Source organism: Lytechinus variegatus, chromosome 16 (assembly GCF_018143015.1).
Source record: "Lytechinus variegatus isolate NC3 chromosome 16, Lvar_3.0, whole genome shotgun sequence".
Taxonomy (NCBI): domain Eukaryota; kingdom Metazoa; phylum Echinodermata; class Echinoidea; order Temnopleuroida; family Toxopneustidae; genus Lytechinus; species Lytechinus variegatus.
The window spans coordinates 1,582,856-1,604,553 of NC_054755.1; the positions used below are offsets into that span (position 1 = coordinate 1,582,856).

At 35.8% G+C, this 21,698-nt stretch overlaps 1 protein-coding gene across 1 annotated transcript; it reads left to right on the top strand.

The window, feature by feature from the left end:
• The first annotated feature begins 2,246 nt into the window (after nt 1–2,246).
• Nucleotides 2,247–9,625, top strand: LOC121430153 (serine/threonine-protein phosphatase 6 regulatory ankyrin repeat subunit B-like). Its single transcript, XM_041627430.1, has 2 exons — nt 2,247–6,034; nt 9,402–9,625. The coding sequence occupies exons 1-2, from the start codon at nt 2,849–2,851 to the stop codon at nt 9,543–9,545; spliced, it is 3,330 nt and encodes a 1,109-aa protein (XP_041483364.1). The 5' UTR covers nt 2,247–2,848; the 3' UTR covers nt 9,546–9,625.
• The last annotated feature ends 12,073 nt before the right edge of the window (nt 9,626–21,698 follow it).

Consider the following 21,698-nt stretch of genomic DNA (forward strand, 5'->3'; position numbering starts at 1 on the left):
TGGAGAAAAGACTTTGGACTTATATTATAATTTTTGAAACAACCGGGTATGGAAAAAGACTTTGGATTTATATTATAATTTTTGAAACAACGGGGTCTGGAGAAAAGACTTTGGACTTATATTATCATTTTTTAAACAATCGGGTCTGGAATAAAGACTTTGGACTTATATTATTATTTTTTAAACAACCGGGTCTGGAATAAAGACTTTGGATTTATATTATAATTTTTTAAACAACAGGGTCTGGAAAAAGACTTTGGATTTATATTATAACCTTTTAAACAACCGGGTCTGGACAAAAGACTTTGGACTTATATTATCATTTTTGAAACAATCGGGTCTGAAATAAAGACTTTGGATTTATATCATAATTTTTTAAAAAACAGGGTCTGGAAAAAGACTTGGATTTATATTATCATTTTTGAAACAATCGGGTCTGGAATAAAGACTTTGGACTTATATTATTATTTTTGAAACAACCGGGTCTGGAATAAAGACTTTGGATTTATATTATAATTTTTGAAACAACGGGGTCTTGTGAAAGACTTTAGACTTATATTATAATTTTTTAAACAACCGGGTCTGGAATAAAGACTTTGGGCTTATATTATTATTTTTGAAACATAAAAACTTTGGATTTATATTATAATTTTTGAAACGACCGGGTCTGGAAAAAGACTTTGGATTTAGATTATAATTTTTGAAACAACCGGGTCTGGAGAAAAGACTTTGGACTTATATTATCATTTTTGAAACAATCGGGTCTGGAATAAAGACTTTGGACTTATATTATTATTTTTTAAACAACCGGGTCTGGAATAAATACTTTGGACTTATATTATAATTTTTGAAACAACCGGGTCTGGAATAAAGACTTTGGGCTCATATTATTATTTTTGAAACAACCGGGTCTGGAATAAAGACTTTGGATTTATATTATAATTTTTTAAACAACCGGGTCTGGAGAAACGACTTTGGACTTATATTATCATTTTTGAAACAATCGGGTCTGGAATAAAGACTTTAGGCTCATATGATTATTTCTTAAACAACTGGGTCTGGAATAAAGACTTTTGGATCATATGATTATTTTTTAAACAACCGGGTCTGGAATAAAGACTTTGGACTTATATTATTATTTTCTAAACAACCGGGTCTGGAATAAAGACTGTGGATTTATATTATAATTTTTGAAACAACAGGGTCTGGAAAAAGACTTTGGATTTATATTATAATTTTTGAAGCAACCGGGTCTGGAATAAAGACTTTGGGCTCATATTATTATTTTTGAAACAACCGGGTCTGGAATAAAGACTTTGGGCTCATATTATTATTTTTTAAACATAAAGACTTTGGATTTATATTATAATTTTTGAAACGACCGGGTCTGGAAAAAGACTTTGGATTTAGATTATAATTTTTGAAACAACCGGGTCTGGAGAAAAGACTTTGGACTTATATTATCATTTTTGAAACAATCGGGTCTGGAATAAAGACTTTGGACTTATATTATTATTTTTTAAACAACCGGGTCTGGAATAAAGACTTTGGACTTATATTATAATTTTTGAAACAACCGGGTCTGGAATAAAGACTTTGGGCTCATATTATTATTTTTGAAACAACCGGGTCTGGAATAAAGACTTTGGATTTATATTATAATTTTTTAAACAACCGGGTCTGGAGAAACGACTTTGGACTTATATTATCATTTTTGAAACAATCGGGTCTGGAATAAAGACTTTAGGCTCATATGATTATTTCTTAAACAACCGGGTCTGGAATAAAGACTTTGTACTTATATTATAATTTTTTAAACAACCGGGTCTGGAATAAAGACTTTGGGCTCATGTTATTATTTTTGAAACAACCGGGTCTGGAATAAAGACTTTGGATTTATAGTATAATTTGTTAATTAACCGGGTCAGGAAAAGACACTGCACTTTTGTGCTATATGAACGCATTAGTATACGATTCTAGTTCAGAACGGATTTGCCAAAAATCCCTTCAAATTTATTACATTTGTGGGTAAAGTCATTATTACATTTGTGGGCGATCAAAAATTATTACATTTGTGGGTAAAGTGCATTATTACATTTGTGGGTGAAATTATTACATTTGTGGGTAAAGTGTTATTACATTTGTGGGCGTTATTACATTTGTGGGTAAAGTGTTATTACATTTGTGGGCGTTATTACATTTGTGGGCGTTATTACATTTGTGGGTGCAACACCATATCCTATGTGTTTGCGTGCGTGAATCTTCTTAAGATATCCTGGATAAATATTAACTTCTTGTTTATCAGGTTTTCCACTTAGACCTACATCTTTCTCAAGAATTTGCTGACAGGGATTCATCACATAATGAATAAGACGTTTATCGCAGAAGCTACGGAAGAAGATGCTTTGAAGAGAACATCTACTCTTGAGGATAAGGCAACATGTGTCGATCATCCAGGAAAAGGGATAGCTGATCTCCATAAACACTTCTCAAATCGATTTAAATTGTAGTATTGCATGGAATAACTTCATCAATATGCAAAAATATAACATTGGTTATCATGTCATACACCTACAATCATTGACCAGGATTGATCCGAAAAAGGAACTTATCGCAGGTGTAGGAGATGTTATGAAGACAATACATTTATATCCTTGAGGATGAAAAAATTTGTGTCAATTAGGTGGAAACAAAGTAAATCTAAATGGGAAGTTACTCATTCAGATCGGTTTAATTTGTAGTTTGCATGACACGACTTCACAAATATGCTTGACAATTACATCAACTTTTGGTTATCAACCTACATCTTTCTTTGGCAATCGTTATAGCGACCGGGATTGATCACATCATGAACAAGGCGCTTATTGCAGCAGTGAAGGAAGGGGATGTTGTGAAGACAAGATCCATTCTTGAGGATGGGACAATTGATATAATCCAGGAAGGGGTAGAAGATACAGATGGGAAGACAATCCTCCACATTGCTTCAGAAGAAGGGCACATCGAGTTGGTAAAATACATCATTGGCGTGAGGGATAAATTTATTAAGCATAGCGGGAATGATGGCAATCGTCCTGAAGATGAGTCTGAGAGTCGTCTTCGGAATCTCGCTCAATATCTGGATATCAATGAGAGTGATAAAAATGGTTATACACCTCTCTACCTTGCCTCACGGTTCGGTCAGTTAGATGTGGTTGAGTGTTTAGGCAGACATGGGGCAGATGTAAACAAAGCAACATCAGATGGCGATACACCCCTATGTATTTCATCAAATAAAGGTCATCATGATGTAGTTGAATGTCTCGTAAGTTCAGGGGCAGATGTAAATAAGGTGGGGAAGAATGGAGCAACACCTCTACATTATGCATCAGACAATGGTCATTATGACATTGTGAAATATCTCATTTCTCAAGGAGCGAACCTGAATAGTGTGGATCACCTTGGCCATGCGCCTCTACACCTATCTTCAGAGAAAGGTCACTTTCATATTGTAAAACACCTGATTGCTGAGGGTGCAAACATCAAGGCAGAAAATGATAGGGGGATTTCACCACTCTATGTGGCTGCACAGGAAGGTCATTATGATATCTTGGAATATCTAGTGAATGCAGGAGCAAATGTCAATATATCGAATGAAGGTGGATGGACACCTCTTCATATGGCGTCACAGAATAATCACATAGATATTGTCAAATATCTCATTGCTGAGGGTGCAAACATTAACGCAGAATGTATATATCAGATCTCGTCCATATATCTGGCTTCATGCAATGGTCATCTTGATATTGTTAAATGTCTGGTGAAAGCAGGAGCAGATGTCAATAAATCCGATGAAGATGGATGGACACCTCTTCATGTGGCGTCACAGAATAATCACATAGATATTGTAAAATATCTCATTGCTGAGGGTGCAAACATTAACGCAGAAGGTAATAACCAGGTCTCATCAATCTATCTGGCTGCACGTGATGGTCATCTCGATATTGTTAAATGTCTGGTGAAAGCAGGAGCAGATGTCAATAAATCGGATGAAAATGGATGGACACCCCTTCATATGGCGTCAGAAAACAATCATATAGATATTGTAAAAAAACTCATTGCTGAGGGTGCAAACATTAACGCAGAAAGTAATAACCAGGTCTCATCAATCTATCTGGCTTCAAAGAAAGGTCATCTTGATATTGTTAAATTTCTGGTGAAAGCAGGAGCAGATGTCAATAAATCGGATGATCATGGATGGACACCCCTTCATATGGCGTCAGAAAACAATCATATAGATATTGTAAAAAAACTCATTGCTGAGGGTGCAAACATTAACGCAGAAAGTAATAACCAGGTCTCATCAATCTATCTGGCTTCAAAGAAAGGTCATCTTGATATTGTTAAATTTCTGGTGAAAGCAGGAGCAGATGTCAATAAATCGAGAGAAGGTGGATGGACACCTCTCCATACGGCGTCACAGTATAATCACATAGATATTGTAAAATATCTCATTGCTGAGGGTGCAAACATTAACGCAGAAAGTAATAATCAGATCTCATCAATCTATCTGGCTTCAATGAACGGTCATCTTGATATTGTTAAATGTCTGGTGAAAGCAGGAGCAGATGTCAATAAATTCGATGGAGATGGATGGACACCTCTCCATACGGCGTCACAGGATAATCACATAGATATTGTAAAATATCTCATTGCTGAGGGTGCAAACATTAACGCAGAAACTAATCATCAGGTCTCATCAATCTATCTGGCTTCAAAGAAAGGTCATCTTGATATTGTTAAATTTCTGGTGAAAGCAGGAGCAGATGTCAATAAATCGGGTGAAGGTGGATGGACACCCCTTCATATGGCGTCAGAAAACAATCATATAGATATTGTAAAAAAACTCATTGCTGAGGGTGCAAACATTAACGCAGAAACTAATCATCAGGTCTCATCAATCTATCTGGCTTCAAAGAAAGGTCATCTTGATATTGTTAAATTTCTGGTGAAAGCAGGAGCAGATGTCAATAAATCGAGAGAAGGTGGATGGACACCTCTCCATACGGCGTCACAGGATAATCACATAGATATTGTAAAATATCTCATTGCTGAGGGTGCAAACATTAACGCAGAAAGTAATAATCAGATCTCATCAATCTATCTGGCTTCAATGAACGGTCATCTTGATATTGTTAAATGTCTGGTGAAAGCAGGAGCAGATGTCAATAAATCGGATGAAAATGGATGGACACCTCTTCATGTGGCGTCAGAAAACAATCATATAGATATTGTAAAAAAACTCATTGCTGAGGGTGCAAACATTAACGCAGAAAGTAATAACCAGGTCTCATCAATCTATCTGGCTTCAATGAACGGTCATCTTGATATTGTTAAATTTCTGGTGAAAGCAGGAGCAGATGTCAATAAATCGAGAGAAGGTGGATGGACACCTCTCCATACGGCGTCACAGGATAATCACATAGATATTGTAAAATATCTCATTGCTGAGGGTGCAAACATTAACGCAGAAAGTAATAATCAGATCTCATCAATCTATCTGGCTTCAATGAACGGTCATCTTGATATTGTTAAATGTCTGGTGAAAGCAGGAGCAGATGTCGATAAATCGAAAGATGGATGGACACCTCTTCATGTAGCTTCAGATAACAATCAGATAGACATTGTAAAATATCTCGTTGCCAACGGAGCAAACGTCAACATAATGGATACCAACCAAATTACAGTATTATGTTTCGCTTCATCGGAAGATCATTTTGAAATTGTTGAATTTCTAGTGAAGGCAGGAGCTGATGTTAACATGGCCACAAAGGATGGAAAAACAGCTCTTCATGTTGCCTCTCAAAGAGGCTTTCTAGACATCACGCAATGTTTAATTACGCATGGGGCAGATATAGAGGCGCGCGATGATGACGGTTGGACAGCTTCTCATTTTGTTGCATCAAATGGTCACTTAGAATGTTTGACATATCTCTTGAGGGACAGAACTACCGATAAAGTTGATGATAGTGACAACGCTCTTGGTGCAAGTATACAGGTATTTGTATGCATGTAACTATTTTTCAAGTCGATCACACCTTTGACATTTACGAATTACAAGTCTTAAATTTGAAAAGAGAAATTGTGTAAAAAATCTAAAAAGTTTTACTTTTTTTACAAAGAGCTATAGTAAATTTGAATAAAGAAAATACAGTTTAATCGTGAAAATAATCCTCAAATAATTGTCATCATTCGACTGATAAGAGTTATTTGGGACGAACACTCATGAAATATTTTAGTCAGATGAAAATAGAGGCCTTTTGATAAGTTGTTTCATGACTCGAAGATTTTGGCGTCGATCTCATATCACGAAAAATCAAATATCTAGCACAGGCTTCTCTTTCAACCAGTTGATCTTTACATAAGAAATTTCAGAAAGAGAAATATGGATGATAATTATATGAATGCAGGTAATGTTAGATAATTCGTTTTTTTTCTAATTTCCAAACGGAAAAAGCAAAAACAAAATATTTAGTGAAAATTGATTATATTTTCGAGATTTAAAACACAATGAAGAGTGAAATATGAAATGGAACAAGTGGAACGCCTCTAGCAGTCTCGCCTGCATTACGCAATCCCATATAGCATCAGTGTTGCCTTTGAAACAGCTAATGAATAATCATTCACAGAAAAAACGCTAATATGATAATAATATTACGTCCATTAATTGACCCAAAAATCATCTTTGACCATGATCATGACCTAAGACATGTGCAGAACAATAATTCATACTTGATTACCCTTATGTCGGTGTTTAACCTTTCTAGGTTATAATGCCAATTAAACACATACTCCCAACACGGCCAGAGTTAAAGGTATTGTTTAACTTTGTGAGCAGCCGATTTAAAAAAATTCTCAAACCAAGATGAAACATGTGTACAAGTGCATGTATGGAACTAATAAACCCTGAAAACAACCATTATTGAGAATGAAAAGCTAAAACTACAAGGCAAACCCTGACTTTGTAAATAGGCGTCTTATAGACACCTAAATAGTACACATAAGTGTATGGGATGAAATTAAGATGGTGTTTCCGGTCACTTTATAATTCAATTTTTGAAGCACTAAATAATTATTTTCGAACGCAATTTTTTCTGGGATTCTTTTTTGTAATATATCATAGACACAGGTGAACTTTAAATGACCTATGATCTTGGCCATGTTCCTGAAACGCACACAAGGTATTCATGGATACATTGCTGCTCTTACGTCTAATTTTCATGAACTAGATCGTTAAACTTTTGTTCATGGATACATTGCTGCTCTAATGTCTAAGTTTCATGAACTAGATCTTTAAACATTTAAAGTTATGACATTTCCACAAAGACCGGTCGCCAACATTACCAAAGTTTGTTGACCCTAAATGAACTTTGACCTTGGTCATGTGACCTGAAACTCACAGGATACTTGATTGCTCTTATGTCTCAAGAAGTTTTATGAACTAGATCTTTAAACTTTTAAAAATATGACAGTTCCTCAAATACCCCCCAACATGGCAAAATTTCGTTGACCCTAAGTAACCTTTGACCTTGGTCATGTGACCTGAAACTCGCACATGGTATACAGGAATGGTTTCTCTTCTGTCCAAGTTTCATGAACTAGATCCATAAATCTTTGAAGTTATGACAGTTCCTCAAATAACCCCAACATGGCCAAAGTCTGTTGACCATAAGTGACCTTTGACCTTAATCTTGTGACCTGAAATTCGGGCAGGATCCTTAGTGATACACATTACCCTTATGTCTAAGTTTTAAAAACTAGGTCCATATGCTTTCGAAGTTATGACAACATTTTAAAGTGTTAACCTTGGTTAAGATTTCGATATTAATTCCCCCAACATGATCTAAGTTCATTGACCCTAAATGACCTTTGACCTTGGTCATGTGACTTGAATCTCAGGCAGGATGTTCAGTAATACTTTATTACCTTTATGTCCAAGTTTCAAGAACTAGGTTTATATACTTAGTTATGACAAAATCTTAACCATGGTTACGATTTCAATGTTGACTACGCCACCGTCGGAAAAGCGGTGCCTATAGTCTCGCTCTGCCTTGCAGGTGAGACAAAAACGGGAAAACATAAAAACGGTTTATTTTTCCGTTTTACAATTTTTATATATTTTAATTTTTAGTTTTTCTTTTGAAAAACACAAAAATAAATTGAAATTTTCATTTCCTTGTTCTGTTTCGCGTTCACGAAACAGAAAATTGAATCGAAACTCTTGTTTACTTTGTTCACAAAACTGAAAATTGAATTGAAATGTCATCTCTTTTTGCTGTTTCGCCTTCACGAAACAGAAAATTGAGCGCGCCTTCTCGTTTCCTTTTTTCGCTTCGAAATCAGAAATACGAATTATTTGATCGTCCCGCCGTCAAGATACGATTAGATAATTCCTTTTCTTTTGGCCAAATGGAACATTGAAGACTGCTTAAGCTTATGATAAAGGGGCGAAACCAGAACTAAGCACTGGCCGGCCTTGTCAAACTTGATGTTAACAACTATCCACCTGGATTTTGAATTATGGCTCGTCGAAAATGTAGCATCTCCTCTCTACGCCTCTATTAAAATACACTTTTACCTAGGATGATGGAATAATAATGCTAATAATTGTACTTGGGGGTGGGTCTAAAATACCATTCAACAAATTTGCATCTTATCTTTTCGCGGTACACATACAAATTAAGATACCTGCCGGTTCCGCACATAATTATGTACAAAAAGTCAGTTGGAACTGTGATTTTTGCAGAGCCATAGATAAAAGCCAAAGTGAACAAAATAGTACATAATTTTTAACATCAAGGTTAAACAAGGCTGGTCAGCTATAGGTAATTAGTTATGGTTCCACCCCTTTAAAAAAAGCTTCGGTCTTCAATATTCCGTTTGGCCAAAGGAAAAGGAATCTAATCGTACCTTGACGGTGGTACGATTAGATAATTCGTGTTTCTGATTGATTCAATTTTGTGTTTTTCAAAGGAAAACAGTAAAACGGAAAAAATGAACCGCTTTTCTGTTTTCCCGTTTTTACATATTTCATCCTTGAATCAAAATATTGAAAAATGACCGTTTTGTGTTTTAAATATCGAAAATAGAATGAATTTTTACTCAATGTTTCCTTCCTGTTTTTTCTGTTTCGAAATTTAGAAAAAAAAATCACCTAACAATACCTTTACATGCAGGGGCTAATCGGAGTTAGTTGTTAAAATGAATACTAAATTACAAATACATGTGTAAAAAGTGTGATTACGTTTCGTTCATACCTGATTTGTAAAACAAGGGCAATTTATTGCATATTCACTAATCTTTCATTTATTTGTACAGAACTTAAACTAAATAGTGTACTTTTTTTCTGCATCATAATCAAACAGACGTTAAATGGAGCCACACCACTTATGCTTGCCGCGAGGGGAGGACATGACGAGTGCGTTCGGATGTTGCTTGATAACAACGCAGACATAGAGACAACAGATAATGAAGGGTGGACAGTTCTCCATTATGCAGCAGCAAGGTAAACAACATAATTATGTACATAAAGACTACTAAACATCCTGGCCCGTAACCATGTATTGCTGGGGGTTCTTGATTACAAAAAAGTAAACCTTTTTTTTTACAAGTTCCATACCCAAGGGCGAATCCAGGTTTCGCCAATATAGGGGATGGGGGCGGAAAATATTTCACCCTCATTTCCCTGACCCTTATAAAAAAAATTGAATGGTATACCATTGACTACCATTTATCATACACCATTGATATACCATTGGAATACCATTCGCACAGCACCCACCATACACCAATGGTATACCATTCAAGCCTCAATGGTATACCATTCAAACTAATTTAAATAATTGGGACGTTACTATTACCATATTCATGAGCACCATTTACCATTCATATACCATTGATCAAACACCATTCACCATTGATCTACCATATGGCCACTATAGACAGGTTTACCATTGACCACCATTCACCATTCAGCCACCATTAGCTGGCCTACCATTTACCATTCAGCCACCATTCACTGGACACCATTGGCCTACCAATTGCCTTTCACCATACACCATTCGCCTACCATTGACCATACACCATACACCATTCATGTACCATCCACCATCCGCGCACCATTCATCGTACACCATTCGCGTACTATTCACTGTACACCATTCACCGTACACCATTCGCGTACCATTCAACGTACACCATTCGTGTACCATTCGACACTCACCATTCAACCACCATACACCGTTCACCATTGATTGACCATTCACTTTACACCATTCTACCATACACCATTGACCTACCATTTACAGTACACCATTGGCCTACCATACACCATTGAACTACTATTCACCGTACACCGTAGGCTTACCATACACCATACACCATTGACCTACCATTTACCATACAATACTGTCATACCATACACTCTATACTATTAGTCAACCATTCAAATAACACCATTGGTCATACACTATAGACCACAAGCGTACATTCAATGGTAGACTAATGGTAGACAGAACAAAGATGTGCAATGTATAGTAAGCCAATAAAGTACAGTGAATGGTAGACCAATGGTGTACAGCATATCTCTGGGGTTAATGGTAGGCTTGATAATGGAATAAGTATACACAAGAAAAATAAATGAAAGCAGTTATTTCAAGAACGTCATTAAATTGTTTTTACTATAAGAAGTTTAAGTACAGCATAAATGGCACAGAGTATTCACAAGTATAGACTTTATAATTAAAGCACATAAGTTATTAATATATATGACTTAGTCTTAGCTACTCGTTGATATCTCTGTCAATCTTGTTATGAAAAAAATAAACATGTATCAAGACAGATCGAGTTTGATTGAAAAACACAACAAATGAAGACTAACATTTCCAAGAATAAACCTGTTCTCTCTTATTGCTTTTTACATGGATTGAGTACTTGGCAAAACCACTGTTCTGCGTACAAACCTGATACTTGATGTTAAATCTGTGTGTAATTGCTTTCAACAATATTAATAAACATTTTTTTACTGATAAGTTCAAGTACAAAAGAGTATTGACAGGTATGGCAAAAAAGCACCATATTATGAATACATGTGACTGCGCGACACGACAAGAGATCAATGATTACACTCCACATAGGTATTATGTTAATCTTCCTATAAACAAATTTACATGCAAGACAGAATTTGGACAACAAACTAATGAACACCAAATTTTGAAGATTAAACTCAAAATGTGCGATAGCCTTCACATGGCCAAATGAATAAAGGGTACCACACCTAGAAGAAATGAAATATCCCCAAAAGGGGGGAAAATAGTACCCCCGTCCCCCAAATTGTTCCCTTTTTTTCTTTTCACCTAAAAAGATATATCAATGGCGTGTTTCTACAAAGAATTGTTAAAAAGTATTACCCGCCTAAGTATCCAGAATCCTGGATAAGTTTCCTGTAGAAACAAACGCGATGCAGTTAATTGATAAATTGCATCGCGCAAAATACGGTTTCTCATAACCATCTTTGAGAGGTGGTTATTGCCATGTAAATCCGTTTAACTTTTCTGTAAACATGGGGCAAAATAGCATTCATGTCTGGCTTAAGTGCTTGAACCCAGAAGTGCGATCTCACAGTATACATATATTCTGGCCTGTTTAATCTCGCCAGCTGATCGCGAAACATGTATACCTGCTACAATGAGTGAGATCTACCATGAATTTTGAAAATTTTCCTGACGAGATGCAATTTTTGACATACCAAAATGCAATGTTGATGTTATAGGTTGAATTTTCCGATTTCTGCCGTATTTGCGAAGCGAAATGCAAGTTAATCAGATTATTTGGTCTGTAGAAACAGCTTGGTTTAAGAGCGATAAGGTTATTCGAGTCTGGAAAAGATAAACTGTTTTTAATGATTTACTGTAGAAACATGCCAAAAGTTTATCATAAATACAATAAAGATACATTAAGAAATAAATAATATATCACACATAGAAAGAAAATATAATGAAAATAGGGAAAGAAAATTATTCAATTTGGAACACTAAAAAACATAAAAAAATAGAGACCTCTTTTTGCAAAATATATAGAAAATAATATATACAAGATACCCACTTATTTCTTTTCTGTCTATTTTTGCTGTGCTGAATCAGATGAATAACTCAAGTATGTGTGAGAAATAATATGATTATTGTCTTACACAGAATCAGTAGTCAATTGTAATTTTTTACAACCTAGCTTGGACAAAATTTGAATTCATATAATACAAAAAATATATAAATTGTGATTTTGTATATTCATGAGGACTTGAAGAGAACAGTTTTACAAAAAAATAACAACTTTAATTCGTCATAACTTCGTTAATCCTCAACAAATTTTGATGAAATTTTAAGTGCTTTTTGTTTGTCTGATGTACACTTTGAATTGTATCACATAACTTTCAGTCTCGAGTACCTCTAGCCCTTCAATCGAATGGGTTGGACGACTGGTTACATTTTACACATAAAATAGTTATAAGGAGAATGAAGGGGACCATAGAAAGAAAGCATGAGAAAAGGGGAGATTTTGGTAGGGAGAGAATGAATCAGAAAAGCATCATGCTGAAAATTTCATTAACATCTAATAATAACAAAGTTATTGAATTTGAAATTTTAACAATATTTTGGTAAAAAAAATAACCTAATGTACACATGATCGTCAGGAATATTTGCTAGGCTTATTGTATAAAATGAAATCATAATTATTTAATATTTTCATACATGTGTGTATGATATGTCCAAAGTATCATATCATTATTTCCAGCAACGAATATCTTCACATTAAAGGTCAAGTCCACCACAGAAAAGGTTGTTTTGAATCAACAGAGAAAAATCAGGCAAGCATCATGCAAAATATTTCATCAAAATCGGATGCAAAGTAAGAAAGTTATGACATTTTGAAATTTCGCTTATATTTCACAAAATAGTTATATGCACAATTTACCCACATGCATATGAGAGAATCGATGATGTCCCTAACTTTTTGGTTTGTTTTTCATTGTTTGAATTCTACAATATTTCAAATTTTACAGATTTGACAATAAGGACCAACTGGACTGAACCAAATAATGTTAAGCAATGGTAACTCCACATGTTCAGTGAGAAATAAAACTTTATTTCATAGGTCAATGGGGAGAAAATTATATTTCATATTAAAAAAAACAAAAGAAAAGTGAATGAGTGATATCATCAGTTCCCTCATTTGCATACCGACCAGGATATGCATATAACTATTAAGTGAAATTGAGTGAAACTTAAAAATGTCATACCTTTCTTATTTTTCATCCGATTTTTATGTTTGATTTTTCTCTTTTTAATCAAATCAACATTTTGTTAGGGTGGACATGTCTTTGAAATAAATTTTCACTCCATTATTTATAGTTCTCGGAGGACAAAGTGTAAATAAGCACAACTTCTTGTAATAAAATACAAAAGAACAAGTGGGGATATGACATCAGCTTGGGTACGTCATGGTCTAGTGGTTCTGACTCTCACCTTACAAACAGAGGGTCATGAATTTGAGTCCTAGCCATGGTGTGTTTTCCTTCAGCCCGAAATTTATCCACACTGTGCTGCACTAGACCCAGGTGAAGTGAATGGGTACCCGGCAGGATTAATTCCTTGAAGCTGTAATAAGAAATATTGGATGAAAACAATGCAAAGGACAGTATATTAGCTAAGGGTTCAAAACATCAATGCTTGTCGTGTGTGTAAGCTTTCTTTAGAAGTTCATATATTTTTTTAAATATCGAGAAATTTGCAGTATACACTACCATTCAATTGAATGGTACCAATTAACAAATACTAACAAAACATTTTGTAAAATATGATAAATAAATTTATGTTTAACCATAGATGGGAAGAAAATAACCTATTATCTAATGGGAGGCCCCAATGATGACAAATACCACAACAAATGAATACCTGAGGACAAAGTGTCCACCCCTCCCCCTCAGCCAACATACTGATTTTTTTTCAGCTATGCCACTGCAGGAATACAATCTGTTTTATCTCATGAAGCTTTGCAATTTTTCCTACTGAAGAAAATTCTTACACACATACCTTTCATAACTCCATTTTTTTCTTGTACACGGCACATTTTCTGTCTTCAACACCCGTCGTGTCATTCCCAGATAAGGCTGGACCATTAACCTTATCATCCAGTGTATCCGTCGTCCAAACTTTGAAAATGAAATAAAATCAATTTGAGTGTTGTAAAATCTGCATGTATGTGCAGATACAAACAAAAATAGAATACTAATATAGTAATAGAAAAAGAATGATCTTAGAACTTTAATTTTAGAGATATTTTTCATGGATCTCTGATTACCAGCCCAGAATTCAAGAAAACAATAAGGAAATGTGATATTGTTCAGCTTAGTTCAGACAAGGCTGTATTATAACTGTGCATGATTTATACTAGTAATAGCTATGTCATCTGAAATCAAATTTCCAGAGCAGCAATTTTCAAAAGGAGGGTAATCGATGACATAAATTCCATTTCCCTGGTATTGACAATCGCAGAAGCGGATCCAAGTGGGCACATTTGACCTGGGGTCCGTTGTATATTTAGAGTTGCAATAAATCGCAATTCTAAATATCACCTGCGCAACTTGATTTTCAACCAATCAACAGCGCGCATTTGGGACTTGCGATTGATTTTTTTACCTGCGTTTAAACGCAACTCTTTCTGCAATGGACCCCTGTGCCCCCACCTTGAGAGCAAGATAAGAATGTGGCTTTCTTACACAAGTGTTCCCCCCCCCCTTCGAAAGTTACAGCAAATATTTATATTGAAAATATTGTCTCATACAAGAGGATCTCTTTTTTGGTTTGCTTGTTATTCAAAGTTTCCTTGGGAAAATCTGCCCCACTACCCCCTTTGAGAAATCATGGATCCGTTCATGGACAATCATATGTCAGTGGATGAATTCCAGACATTGTTTTAGGCAAGTTTTGATCAGTAAATAAATAAAAACAGATAAAATGTGATCACAGGACAAACTTAAAAAAAGGATAAAATTTACTTTAAAAATTGATATGCCTAGCCCCATGAAAAAATCTAATAATACCCTCCCGCATTAATGCTTCACAAGTTTCACACCAGCCAACTTCGAGCAAAACTCCCCACCAGAAATTGTCTACACACATTTTGAGGTCAATACACAATATGCCCACCACTTTTCAAAATATTGCGGATTGCTTGGATTTGCCGTCATGTTGATATGGACCGAAGTTATGCGACCAAAAGATTCGCATGTGGCATGTTGGCTGTTTGTTCGCCACATGTAAGCATGATTTGTTCGCTAACTTCAGTCCCAATAAACATTACAGCGAATCCAAGCAATCCGCGAAGTGATGTCTACGGATTAGATCAACTCATCGAGATCGAAGACTAAATACAGCCGTTCCAGATATTTTGAAAAGCGGTGGTATTAACATCGAAATGTGACTGAGAGACCTGTCATGACATTTGGGAACAAATTTTGGTGACGAGGTATGCTGGTAATCAGCCGGTGCAAAACTGCATTAGCGCCATTTTTCCCTGCATAATTATTGCAGCCTCTGTAGAAAAATTGAATAGGAATCGTTTGTCACTCTGTCCAGTCACAGTTCCACACACAAAGTGCACATTTCACCATACGTGCCATGAGTGGTAGAGTGTAACTTTATACTAATTATAGGGGCTGCGTAGCCTTTATCATTTTTTAAACTTTTTTAAGTTTAGGACCCCTTCCATGTTTCACCTCCATTTTATCTCATTTACCAACATCCATCAACAACAACAAATTTATAGGCCTAATTCCAAAACATTATTTGTCGCGGCAAGTTTTCAATTTCAGTGAATTAACGTTGTGCAGTATAGGCCCTACGTGTTTCACAATTAACGTTTTGACAGTCTTGACATTAGATTAACAAATCATTCATTCATGAATTCAACGTATTCAGAGACGGTTATTGTAAAACATTGACAATAAACATCAGGCAATATGAGCGAATTACTAATCTATTCAATGCTCCCCGAGCTAAACTCAGCCAACACAAAGCATAAGCACTCCCTATCGTCATAGCCACGTCCCGGCCGCGTAGAGCAGCGGCCAGCGCCAACGGGGCAATGGCGGTGGCAGTGTAGTGGTCGTGGCAGTACACCGACATCTAACATTTTGAGACAATTTGAGAAATAAATCAAAGAAAATTGTTATAGAACTTACTGTTTAGACTTCTACAAATGACTTTGAAGTCGCTGTCCGAATCTGACCCATGTTCCTTTAGCTTTTGATGAATTATCGACGGACTTATCAACAGCAAAACGGCGGTCCCGGTAGATGGAGTTTTCTTTTTCAAATATTGTAATTGGCGGTTAGACGCACGTGCGCGCGCGTGCAATAGAGCTAGCTAGCAAGCAGCCAATTAAGCGGCCCGGCCCTGCTTGCCAACGCATATGGGGGGGGGGGAGGGGTGGATTAAAACCAAATCAGGGGTGTCTTCTTTTTCCTCTCGATTGCTTCTGGGTTGGAAACCATGATGGCGTGAGTGCCACTGTTTTCCTTGGATCTTGGAATCTATGAAAAAAGTTTTCGATCCCTTCACTTTTTTTCCTGTTCTCTCTCTTATTTTCTTTTTTATTTTCGTTGTCTTTTTTTTCTGTTAATCTTTCTTTTCTTCTTTGCCTTTTTTCTTTTCTTGTTTTTTCCCCTTTATATATATTTTTTTTACTCACTCCTCTTAGTTTTAATTTGCTTTTGTAATGATTGAAATTGAGATTTCATTCAGTAGATTTCTTTTCTGTTACATTGTACTATACCCTGTATGGCGGCAGGGAATTTTGATAGGGGTGAGGGAGCAAGACCATGTGGATAAATCATTTCAATCAAGTAATGCCGGCCTATAGAATAGCTCTCCTCTTTATAAACGCCGTCCACAAGTGGGAAAGAATATTTAGGGTCTAAAAATAGAATTTTGAAAATATCATTTGTAAAAAAAGGGTGAAATAATTCATGATTGGAAGCAGCTATAATAGCGTACAAATGGGTTCAGATGGGGCTTTTGACGTTGCAGACAGACCAAATCAGGGTTTGCGGATGGGAATTTGATAGAGGTTGGGGGACCAAGACAACCAACAGTGAATTCATTTTGAGCAAAATATGGGGCATTGCAAGAAACTTGCAATCGAAGCAATCGAACGCAAATCAATTTCAGACTCCAAAATCATGAGAGTCATACTTTTCATTGCAAACTTGCAACTGATCCATAAAAAAATCCAAATTGATATGTTCTAGATAAACTTAATGTATCATCACCTGTAAATTTGCATCTGATCAAATTTTGGGATTGATTGCAAATATCTTCTTGAAACACTCAATATATAGTTCTTTTTACAAAAAGCGGCCATAAACAAGCAAAATGATTATAAAAATATAATAAAACTTATTAATTAAAAATTAAAACCCTTTTTATCAAAAAAGATTTCATTGACCGATTGATTTTATTTTTGCACCCATTGCATCAGATTTAAATTTAGACGGTAATATGTACAATTGTACAATATAACAAATTTATAATATTGTATCATAACCACTGGATCAATAATATTTAAACACATATAGACCTTTTACTTAATAAGGACAAAGACAATTTAAAAGAATGAAAGAGACCATGTTTACAATCATGAGCGATTACACTTGATTTGGGGAAGCTGCTCGCATAAAAGTCACAGGTCAAATATTTAATTAACTCTAAATACCTTTTAATCTTTGATATATTTTCTTTAAATCTTCGGAATTATGTTAATGGGTAATGCAATTGGGCATATCATTCACCATTAACACAAATGGCATTCATTAGGCAAACACCACTAAGCCACTATAGCTTTACAATTATCCAACATGATTATATATACCACTAGGCACATACTACTAAGACACCATATTGATACCAATCATACCATTATAGAGGCACATACTACTGAGACACCATTGAATACCACTGAGACACCATTGTATACCACTGAGACACCATTGGGTATATAATGGTATACCATGCAGTCATACCATTAGAGGCACATACTACTCAGACACCATTTGACACCACTGAGACACCATTGGGTATAAGGTATACAATTCATCATACCAGTCATACCATCATAGAGACACATACTACTGAGACACCATTGAATACCACTGAGACACCATTGTATACCACTAAGACACCATTGGTGCATGGTATACCATTCATTATACCAGTCATACCATTAGAGGCATACTGAGACACTATTGAATACCACTGAGATACCATTGTATACCACTGAGACACCATTGGATGTATGGTATACTATTCATCATACCAATCATACCATTACAAGCACATACCACTGAGACACCATTGAATACCACTGAGACACCATTGTATACCACAGAGACACCATTGGGTATATTATGGTATACCATGCAGTCATACCATAGACACATACTACTGAGACACCATTGAATACCATTCATTATACCAGTCATACCATTAGAGGCATATACTACTGAGACACTATTGAATACCAGTGAGACACCATTGTATACCACTGAGACACCATTGGTGTATGGTATACCATTGATCATACCAATCATACTATTACAGGCACATACTACTGAGACACCATTGAATACCACTGAGACACCATTGTATACCACTGAGACACCATTGGATGTATGGTATACTATTCATCATACCAATCATACCATTACAAGCACATACCACTGAGACACCATTGAATACCACTGAGACACCACTGGGTAAATGGTATACCATTCATCATACCAATCATATCATTAGTCACATACCACTGAAACACCATTCGGTATATGGTATACCATTTACCATTAAATAAACTACCAATTACCATTAAGAACTTACCATTGAAACACCACTTAAATACCATTCGCGTACCATTTACCATTCAGATCACCATTCAACTACCATTCGGCACCATTCAAATACCATTGGCGATTTTTGTCAGGGGATAGGCAGCTGTTTTTAACTAGGACTGAAATTATTTAAAACATGTAGCTTAATGTTCTTACTAATAAGATAAATTTAGTAGGCCTACCTCACAAGGCCTAAATGTGCGAAGTTGGGATATTTCATGCATATTGACATGGAAATTGAATATTTTGACCAGTTTTGTAGTAAAACAATTGTGTTTAATTGTATTCAAAGAATTATTGCGAGCGCGAGTTCAAAATATTGATATAGGCCTTCTGATCTGAAATGACAGATCATAGAGAACTATGAAGATGATACATCTCACCAATCAAATAATGCAAGCGCGAAGCACGAGCTGATAATTGTTATTCTTACCTGTAGAATGGATTTTCTAAGCACTTTTTGTAATCATGATTAGGATTATCTAATACTAAGCAATTGATGCGAGCGCGAAGCGCGAATTGAATTTTTGTGTTCATTTTTGAGTTGAAAATTGGACATTCACAGTATTGATTATAATGATGAATATGTCAGGTATATCTAACTGAACAATTGATGCGAGCGCAAAGTGCGAGCTGAAAACATTTTTGATATTCTGACTATAAAAATTATTTGTAAAAATGAACGTGATAGATATCTGGTCAAACAATTAAAAAAGACAGATTGGTGTAATTCAACCAATGCATTTGTTTTTAGGACATGAAGAAATATCTTTCTTTTTTGGGTTTCATAGGAGGGACAGTCTATGGGTATGTGTTTGAGTATGGTTGCAGATGTGTATGTGTTGTGTTTGTTGGGGTGAAGTGGAATGATATGTTGGGTGTTATGTTTTCAAGTTCTGGTGTATGTCTGTATTTATCTTATCCCCAGTTTAGTTTAATAGGTTATTATGTCATTTTAAATAAATCAAGCTACCAATTTGCAGTAATATCATTATCATTCATATTTTTGTTCCAAAGTTTTTGTCAGAGGTTTAGAATTTTTCTGTTAATTTATGTCGGGTAACTTAAAATTACTTTCGGTCAATGTCGGAGGGTTGAGAGAATCAAAGGAATAAAATATTTCAGTGGTGTCAGATGATGGGGGATATAATATTTCTGCAGGAAACTTTCAGCACAAAAGACACTGAAGGTGGATGGAAGGCTGATTTTTTTTTTTGTTGGTTGTGTGCGCCTGCTGGTGGCCCTTCCACATTACTCTTACTTTTCTGCTCATTGTTGCTATTTTTGTGTATTTCCATGTTGTATTGATTATATCAAGTGTTTTGTTACTATGTTAGGAAGCAGGTAGACTATTTTGAGTGGCTGGTATTTCGTTGTATTTACTCATTTTGATTTTTGGATCTTGACCACTCTGTTCACTGTACAGCCATTTTACTCCACTCTGCATGTACATTGCCAGATAAGTTTGCTGTATAGTCACCTTTGTTGAATGCACCTTTGTTACATGTACTTTGTAATTTGTGCAGCAGGTCTATTCCCTCATAGCAGACATGGTCATAATCACGTGATAATTACGTCGTATTCTCGGCATACTGGTCGTAGACAATAAATATGACGTCTTTATGACGTAATTGCGACCATTTTTAACGCCGAGTTTATCTTGCATTTTTATTTGACCAGATTATGACGTGATTATGACGTCATTAATTCACCAGTCAATGACGAGTAAATTTAAAATTTTGCATGACCAGAATATGATGTGATTATGACGTCATTTATTGACAAATCAACGACGAGTCTATCCACAATTTTACATGACCAGATTTTGACGTGATTATGACGTCATTAATCAACCAGTCACGAGTAAATTTACTATTTTGCATGACCAAAATATACAACGTGATTATGATAATAATATGCAACATTTATATAGCGCTTAATACAAATGTTTCTAAGCGCTGCATACCATTACCCCGGCTTTAGCACGGCTACCCTGATCGGGCGCATCGAGCATTCCAAGGAATTTCTTCCTACCGGGTACCCATTTACTACACCTGGGTCGAGAGTGGCAATTGTAGATAAACGCCTTGCCAAAGGACGTGCTGCGGTGGGATTTGAACCCCGGTCCTTGTGGTTCACAGTCCGCAGACTTATCCACTGAGCCACAACACCTTCACAACGAGTGCATTTACAATTTTATATGACCTCATTATGAAAACATTTATATATATATATACAACCATAGGCAGCGAAAGCGCAGGGGGGGGGGACAGAAGGGGGGATGTTCCCCCTTCTAATTTGTTTGTTGATATAATAACCTTTTTTTTGCTTGTCTACTTTGTTTCCTGCATGCATCCCCCTTAATTCACGTGGGCCCCCACCCCTCCCTGAAATGTTTGTGTCCCCCCTTCCCTAAAATTTAGGTTGATAACCCCCCTTTTTTTTGCTTGTCAAATATTTTTGGTAATCCACTCCCCTAAATTCAAATGTCAATTTTTTTGCCTGCGTCCATCCCTAAATTTCAGATGGGCATCCCAAAATTTCAGATGGACCCCCGGCCCCCTAAATTTTGTTGGCTTCCGCCGCCAATGCATCACTACAAATACGTTTTCAAAATGTTCCCTTTATTTTTCTCCCGGTGTTTTCTTTAGCCTAAATGTTTAAAGGTTCTGTAGGTCGCCCGGGTAGGTCGTCGTCGAAAATTGATATTTCATTTGACACT